At 37.3% G+C, this 7,977-nt stretch overlaps 2 protein-coding genes across 2 annotated transcripts; both read right to left on the bottom strand.

Annotated features, from left to right (window-relative positions):
- Positions 1-1,620: 1,620 nt before the first annotated feature.
- On the bottom strand, positions 1,621-2,853 carry LOC111399899 (protein FAR1-RELATED SEQUENCE 5-like). The gene is made up of 2 exons (XM_023027382.1): positions 2,263-2,853; positions 1,621-2,106 (listed from the first exon to the last, which is right to left on the bottom strand). The coding sequence occupies exons 1-2, from the start codon at positions 2,851-2,853 to the stop codon at positions 1,621-1,623; spliced, it is 1,077 nt and encodes a 358-aa protein (XP_022883150.1).
- A 2,362-nt stretch (positions 2,854-5,215) lies between these two features.
- On the bottom strand, positions 5,216-7,901 carry LOC111399898 (sulfoquinovosidase-like). Its single transcript, XM_023027381.1, has 7 exons — positions 7,845-7,901; positions 7,541-7,756; positions 7,178-7,333; positions 6,844-7,096; positions 6,188-6,588; positions 5,792-5,908; positions 5,216-5,712 (listed from the first exon to the last, which is right to left on the bottom strand). The coding sequence occupies exons 1-7, from the start codon at positions 7,899-7,901 to the stop codon at positions 5,377-5,379; spliced, it is 1,536 nt and encodes a 511-aa protein (XP_022883149.1). The 3' UTR covers positions 5,216-5,376.
- Between the last annotated feature and the right edge of the window lie 76 nt (positions 7,902-7,977).

The following is a 7,977-nucleotide window of genomic DNA, read 5'->3' as shown; positions in this document are numbered from 1 at the left end:
CAACTGTCCCAAAATAAAAAGTGCTTGCCAAGCAAAATGTTCAGCCTACGGTCCAGCCATGATTATCCTATCAAAGTGGTCCCTCAATCCTTCCGACAACTTGGTCGAGATCCCTTCAGCCACTACATATGATGTTTCCACCCCTGCAAAAGGAACAATTAAGTCATTCATGTTAAATTTTCCCATTTCTATATGCAAAGTCAACGGTGAAGGCTTAACCTTTTCACAAGCCACTGCCACCTTGTTCTGGTAAATTTGGATAGTAGTAGGGCATTCCATGACCTGCTGTATGCAACGAACATTAAAACATGTAATGAAATAATACAAGAATGAATTATAATGATATTTGAACATTTATTTACCTTGCGAATGAAATATAATATCACGTGACAATGGAGGCATAACGTTCGAAGGCAGGCATTGTTGGGTAAACATATGATTTTTGGCATCACCCTATATGCAGCAATATTGTAAATAAAACATAAACATCCATTGCAATAGAGAAATGAAAATACTAACCATCAACATTTGTGAATACGAGAATGTGGTCGGTAGGGAATAGGTTAGTTGAGATACTTGAACTTCGAGTGCAACCTCCGAGATGTTAGTAGGTATGTCCCTCAATGTGTTCCCCTTGTTTGAAGTCGAATTTCCCTGCATTTATATCAAACTTAAATGAGAATTCAAAAATGTGGTGCTTTTTTATTGCAATGCCAACAAACAAAAATACCTTTTTTTCTTTGACTTCTACTCCAACGGGCCTTTCATTCGAAGTTTCTTAGGTGCATCCTTTCTCTTCACCAATATAGGATCCCTCACACTCTCGCATGCAGATTTTTGAGAATCAATGTTCGGAGAGGGTAAGTGAATAGCATGCTGCAACATAACATTACTTCCATTACTCGACTTGGTCAGCGTAAGCTCTTTATATTGGCATTTTATCCAGTCCATTATTGCACGTGATCGACCTTCGTCATCTGCAGTGAGATCCGCCAATTACGAAAAAGCATGAAACATATCGTCGTATCTCAACTGTGCAGGAGTAGTAACTAAGCCAACATAGTTCACTGCCACTCTTGTGTGCGCTCGAGTAACATCTTTTCTCCACCTTAGTAGTATATATTTTTCTGGCATTGATGTCACGTTGTTACGGATCAAGACTGTGATTGCATGCCTGCATATTATCCCTCGAAACTCGAACAAGTGGCAACTACAAACAATTTCACTATTATCCCTCCGAAAAGAGACGAACCAATTTTTTTCTTCCGTATGTGTTCGATCAACACATCCTCTAAAATTTCATACATGGTCCCCAAACTTCCCTCCAAGGTAGCTAGGAGATCACAATACACCTTTCCTGTGAACTCATCTTGCACTTCCCGAAACTTCGACATTATGTACACCAACTAAAATTGTTTTTTCATTTCATAATTTGTTGCACATGGTACCATCTTGGTACTCCTTCTCAACCTTATTTATAAGTGCTCGTTCATATTATTCAACGAACTTCTTAAGCAAGGTTTTCAAATGTACATACCCATCGAAGAAGGCATTCATACTTTCAATTTGCTGAGTCGTAGACATACCGACCCAGAATGTTGTTTTTAAGAAGCAAGGAACCTAATGAGCTCTGTTGTTATACAGTCCAGCCAACCAGTCATTATCATGCAACTCATACTCATCAATCATCAATCCCCAACCTTTTTCAAATTCTGTACCAGTTTGCGAATCATACACCAATCTATGTATAGTCGAAAATATGTTTCCCTTGTCAACATTGTACCCAAACTTCTCAGGCAATTTCTTCAAAATGTGCCATAAACACCATCTATGCTTTGTGTTAGGAAAGACGATCTGAATAGCATTTTGCATGGCCCTGTCTTGGTCTGTAATGATTCCATGGGGTGCTTGACCATGCATACACTCAAGCCATGTTTTAAATACCCAAACAAATGTATCTGTGTCCTCGTTCGACAATAGACCACAACCGAGCAATGTAGATTGACCGCGATGGTTAACTCTAACAAAAGGAGCGAAAGGCATGTCGTACTTATTAGTCAGGTAAGTGGTGTGAAAGGAGACAACATCACCGAACTCCCTACGTGCCTGCTTGTATCTATTATCAGCCCAAAATACATTCTTCAGTTGCGACTCATCATCTAAATCGATACTGAAATAAAATTTGGGGCATCATGCTTGCATTTTGGAAAAGTAAGATTGTATTACGGCTGCATCACCTTCTCCAAGTCATAATCTTCTTACTTGCTCAATATAATTTCGACAGTCCTTTTCCACACAAGGCAAATTCTCATATCCACCAGCTTCAACGACTGCAGAGTTGAAACTTTTATGCAACGGTATTCCTGCCATGTTATTCACTTCAAGCTTCCTTTTCACATGTGCTGGCAATTTTCGATTGCAATGATAAAACCAGGACTTTGAAGGGCTGCATGTATGATTGTGCTTGAGATTGACTGTGTTGATTCTCCAGGTTCCATTAACATTTGAAGAAGTAGAGATCCTAGCTTTACAATCCGTCTGCGTCATTGGTTGAGGCTTCAACGAACCAACGACATTAGTATTCCTTTGACCTTTACGACTACATGTAAATATCACATATTTTAAAAGTCCATCGTCTCCTTTTTTTGAATTCCTCTTCTGAATGGGAAAACCTACATCGTGGGCATATCTTTTGTAGAACTCAAACATTTCTTTTTCATCGTTGAACTGCATACCCACCTCCGGCACAATCGAGTCCCCATCTCCTAAACCTTCTTCTTCCACTAAATTCGTTTTTTTAACAGCATTCTCATTTTCAGAATCTGCCAAAGAATTATCGACCACGTCTTCCATAATTTACTTTCTACAATAATATAACTAGTGACGTTACATCACATAAATCAAATATACTACAATAAACATATCAAAATAAATTCAGTGTCTATATACATATTCACCCACTACACATTGCTGCCAAGTAATAACATATTTATATTACAACAAATTCATCACGAAAATTATTCACATTGCTGCCAAGTAATAACATATTTATATTACAACAAATTTATCACAAAATTTATTCACATTGCCAATACTTAACGAGAATATCAATAATATTGTCATATGAAAACGGGCAAATGGCAGACACAAAGACAGACAATAGTGCACTCACGAATAAGTCACGACTTGTGTGGAAAAAGGGCAAATGGCAGGAGGGTTTTGGGCATTTCGAATCGCTGCCGAAAATTTAGCTCATGTGTGATGTGAGAGAGAGTTCGAGGAGGAGAAGATATTCCGACAACTGTCCCCAATTTGTGGATTTCTCTTTCAGCTTACGCCGCTCGTTCGAGGTGGAGAAAATGGGCGCAATGACAGACTGTTGTCGCTCGTTCAGCTCACGTCGAAATCTGCCGGAGGTGGAAAATATTTTTGCTGGTCGAACGGTAGTGGAGCAGGGAAGTTCTGCAGGATTTCAAGCTTGGAAGGAAAACCACGAGCAGCCGTTTGCTATTTTGAGGGGAATTAAAGTGTATTCACGTGGGATGCATCTCATTTCCCTCCATTATGTTTTTTCTTATTTTTTTTATTACCAACAAGTGGGCCATCAAGAGACATTTTTAAATTACCCTGTAAGGAGCCTGTAAGGTTGAATCTGTAAGCCAAGCTTATTCCAAGGATGTTATACGGTGTTTGGCAAGAGCTATTGACCTATAAGTGGAGCAATGGTAGGAGAGTATGTTCTGAGATAGGCATCTTTATCATAGTAGTGCAATTACTTTAGCGGGTCTTTGCTATTTAATTAAAGACGATATTGCAAATATGTATGAGAAAATTCGATAGATGTTGACCTCTAAACGAACACGTTCTTATTCAAATATCCTCTACATTAACCAAAATAGTAGCAAAATTATTTACCTGGTACTTGTTCTGAATTGGATGGAATCCATCCAAAAAGACTGATTGTGCAGGAAAGTGATAGGTTAGGGACCTCAGCACCATAAATAAAACGTTAGAGGACCATTTTGCACAGGAAGAACAACGTTGCGGACTAAATGCGCCAATTACCCGCAATAGTCACGTTGAGAGAGAGAGTCGATGGAATATCCCACAGAAATATTCGCATCCGTTAAACTTGGAACTCTTAACAGCAATCCTGCGTTACCAAATAAGTATCAGATTTTGTTTTCTATGGATTATTATCTCTGCTTCAAGGTTAGTTCTTTTAAAATAATTATACTGCAGTCCTTTGTGTTTGAAGGATATGATTATCTCAGCATATTTACTCATTTACTCATTTGCTATTTGCTTTTTTTCATTTTTAAACGGTGTTGGAATTGTATTTGGAAGTTTCTAATACAGTATAGTTTTAGGATTTTCATTCCTAGGGATTGATTATTACTGGGCTGTTTATTATTCACATGAAGTAAACTCCATTGGCATATGATTGTGTGCATTATTCGAATATATATGATTGTTCTGTACTATTATTGGCGTATGAAACTGGTTTTTTGTGCATGGAGATACATTTTTGTGAAGAAAATTAGGTTCCTAATGTTGGAGATCACACAGGAAATATCTGTATTTTCTTGGAATAATTATTAATTCTCAAGTCAAGAAATTTTCCATGGGGTTATTTAATTTATTTGGTAAGTTTAGTATATAGATATTGATTTGTTTGATGTTGAACCTAAGTGAAATTTCTTTCCCAAATTTCCCAATCCTATTCTCTTTTCTTTCTTTTCCTGCCGAAGCTTGAGCATTTGTTGCCTGAGAGTTGGACAAATATCTGAAATTGATGTTTGCCTTTTTTAATTTGAACACAATTAAAGTCACATCTAACATTTTTGAAAACTTTTTATCTAAGGTTTCACTCAGTAGAACAACGCAAGTGTTTGAAAATCGGCTGCTGATGTTAAGAGATTGACCGTCAAATTTAGGACCTATAGCTAGCACAAAATCTTCATCAATATGCATAACTATTGCAATTGGTTGAAGGGGCCAGGCCTTATTTATTTTTGCATTGCTTTTCTTAAATATCGGAAATGAAAAATTATGGGACAAATTTTGTCAAGAAACATGATTTTATTTCAATTGTCATCTTTGTTATCTAAACCAATCGACCCCCACCTTCCCCCTTCATAATGTTATTTTTTTCGTATCGTATTAGTTTTTGGAGAAGTGATTAATGTTCAAATAGAACAGGATAATAATTTAGTGAAATTCAAGCAATTGTAATGATTTATGTACTTGTATGATGATGGTTATCATCGTAAAAATTAACAAATGCCTGGTAGAATATGAGATATGTAGAGACTGTACATCTCTTTGTTAACAAACCTAAACAATTCTACAGCATCCATTTCGGTTGTAACTTCTTTATAGGACATTGTATTCTTTGAGGTTTTTCAGAAAGGTGTCTCCAATTTTAGACGAGTCTTTGACAAAAATGGCTGGGTATCCAATTGGAGCTTCCACCCAAGCCTCAGAACCTGGTTTAGAATATAGTTTTCCTGTCCAAACATGCTTCCATGAATAGTTTTCTCCTTTTGGAAAATAAGCCCTAACCACTTCCTTGCCTTTATCTAGAACAGGCACTACTAGGATCTCTGTGCCTACTAGAAATTGCTGATATGTTAATGTATGCACGTATTCATCTTCTGGATAGTGGAGGAATAGATGGCGACAAACAGGTAGTCCCTTTTCAGAGGCTTCCTGTACAATAAACATTAACGGAGATGGTTAGATTTCAGTTCCAATTGCTTCAAGTTTTTACCACCAACACTGAAATTACCTTAACTAGTTGGATCCTGTAAAACTTCCAAGCTTTGTATATCTTGGCAAAGCGTGCGAAATGCGATAATGTTCTGTGGTTGGAGTAGAACTGGCTGTTGCTAGTTGGTTTGTTTCCCTGATTGAAATGTCAGAAATTAGCAAACAATTGTGAAATCGCATGGCACTAAAAAGCGAAGAATAATAAAATTAAAAAAGCAGAGGTACTTCTATGAACAATGATGATAAGATGCCTATTTATTTGTTAAGTACGATTAGATTTGAAGTTGAATTCCCACTTTACCCTTTGAGCAACAACATATACAATATGCACTGAAACGAGCTCCTTGCATGGTGATATTAGAATAGATGTTTAATTTTTTTTTTATACATTTTACAGGGCAATCTTTCGACTTACTTCATGTGTCCGGAAGACAACGGAGAATGCATTCAGCTCCATCCACCGCAAGAGTAGTTCTTCGCTCCTTTGATACTTAAAAAATGGTAAGTTCACAGAACAGTAGCCTCCAATATCACTATGATTCAAAGCATACCCTGAAAGTCCACTGCTGAGCAATCCTACCACTGCACTCTTTATCCCATCATTAGCTTGCCAGCTTACCATTTGATCACCTTCCCAAAATAGGGTCGCCCATTTTGGACTATTCCTGAAACCAGCCCTCATGAAGAATACCAGGCCGTCTTCTGGATCTTCCTTCTCCTTACCCACGAGACTACTTTTCCATTCTTCTACAAATTCCCTGTTTATTTTTGCCCATAGCTCTGGGTATCTATTATGGGCCGTAATTGGATCTTCACCTATGAAATTGTAAATCAACTTGGTTACACAATGGATTTGAATGTTTGGACTATAGGTTCGGTTATAAGTATGTAATAGTTGCATTTTTCTCAAGAAGATGTAACAATTGTACACATTACTATGGGAAGCAAACAGGGGAAATTTATGAAGAGGAAAAAAAGTTGTGATATGTAATTGAATTATTTTTTAGTTTTTCTATTTTTCTTTTTAACCTAGAGACTGAAGTGAGGTGACAACATAAGTTTGACTTCAACCTGAATAAAGGCAGGCATCAACTGGCAGGCCTTCACCGAAATCAGCCATCCATCCCCGGACTCCATCATCCACCATTTCTTGCAAAATCTGTTTGAACCAACTTTCTGTCTTTGGATGGGTCAGATCCAGCATTCCAACATCAAAAGCTGTATTAGGAACCATATATGGGTCTCCATTTTTCTCCTTCACTAAGATGTCTAACTTTGTCGCCTCCTCAAATAGGTTTCTTTTTGCATTAGGCTTATCGTCCATCTGCATTTATGAGTTGGAGGACTGTCATCAGACATATTATACCTGATATTATTTATAATTGCTAATGGTAGAGTTGCATACCAGAGCTAAACAAGGATTACAATATGTCATCACTTTAATATCCCGTGCACCTAGATCTTTGACTAATTGCCGCCATCCTGAGTACCTATTTGAATCCACTTCCCAGTTCCACCAAAGTTGTGATCCAATAACTGTCTTCCTCTGCCCTACCCAGTCCTGCGTAATGAGCATAGGATGAAATTTTTACCCATGATCCATTAATCATTTCCAGTATTCATGATCATATGTCATCCCCCAACTTCAAAGTAAAAATAGAATGTAAAATGACATATAGTAAATACATATATTCTAGGTTCAAGTATATTAAAGAAATCTTAATGAAATAATTCCATTTCTATATTAACTTATAGGTTATTGTTCAACCTGCAACCAAAATGCCGATACTGGAGTTTCTTGAGCCTGCAGCTCCTTCCACATATGACGTACTGTTTCAGTACCACCTTGCAATCCCACGACAGCACCTGATATTATCCAATCGGGAAGTTTTTGAGGTCTCCCAATGGTTTCTGTGAAGTGTTCAATAAGCTCAGTAGGTGAGTTCCCATGCAGTATTCTACCTTCAACCAAATCTCCATGCGTCTACAAGAATTTCCAATAGTTGCAGATAATAAGAGAGTGAAAATTTTGGTTCTTGAGTAAACCTTATCTGAATGGAAACTCAATATACAGGAAATATGTTTTTATTTCCTTTCTCTGGGGTCCAAGGACTCTTGTTCTGTTTCATGTTTTCCTCGTTTGTACAGAATTAGATTAATGGAGTGAAGGAGTATCTTTATTCTTAGTCATCAAGGTTTTGAACT

Source organism: Olea europaea, chromosome 9 (genome assembly GCF_002742605.1).
Source record: "Olea europaea var. sylvestris chromosome 9, O_europaea_v1, whole genome shotgun sequence".
In the NCBI taxonomy this organism is placed as follows: domain Eukaryota; kingdom Viridiplantae; phylum Streptophyta; class Magnoliopsida; order Lamiales; family Oleaceae; genus Olea; species Olea europaea.
This window is presented reverse-complemented; position numbering and strand designations above follow the sequence as displayed.

Excerpts from the sequence above, each read along its gene's own strand:
- LOC111399899 (XM_023027382.1), bottom strand. The coding sequence starts at position 2,853 with ATGGAAGACGTGGTCGATAATTCTTTGGCAGATTCTGAAAATGAGAAT. Across the intron at positions 2,107-2,262 it reads GTCGAAATTATATTGAGCAA|GCACGTAGGGAGTTCGGTGA; the intron begins GTAAGAAGATTA and ends AGATACAAGCAG.
- LOC111399898 (XM_023027381.1), bottom strand. The coding sequence starts at position 7,901 with ATGAAACAGAACAAGAGTCCTTGGACCCCAGAGAAAGGAAATAAAAAC. Across the intron at positions 7,334-7,540 it reads TATCGGCATTTTGGTTGCAG|GACTGGGTAGGGCAGAGGAA; the intron begins GTTGAACAATAA and ends CTCATTACGCAG. Across the intron at positions 7,097-7,177 it reads GTAATCCTTGTTTAGCTCTG|ATGGACGATAAGCCTAATGC; the intron begins GTATGCAACTCT and ends TCATAAATGCAG.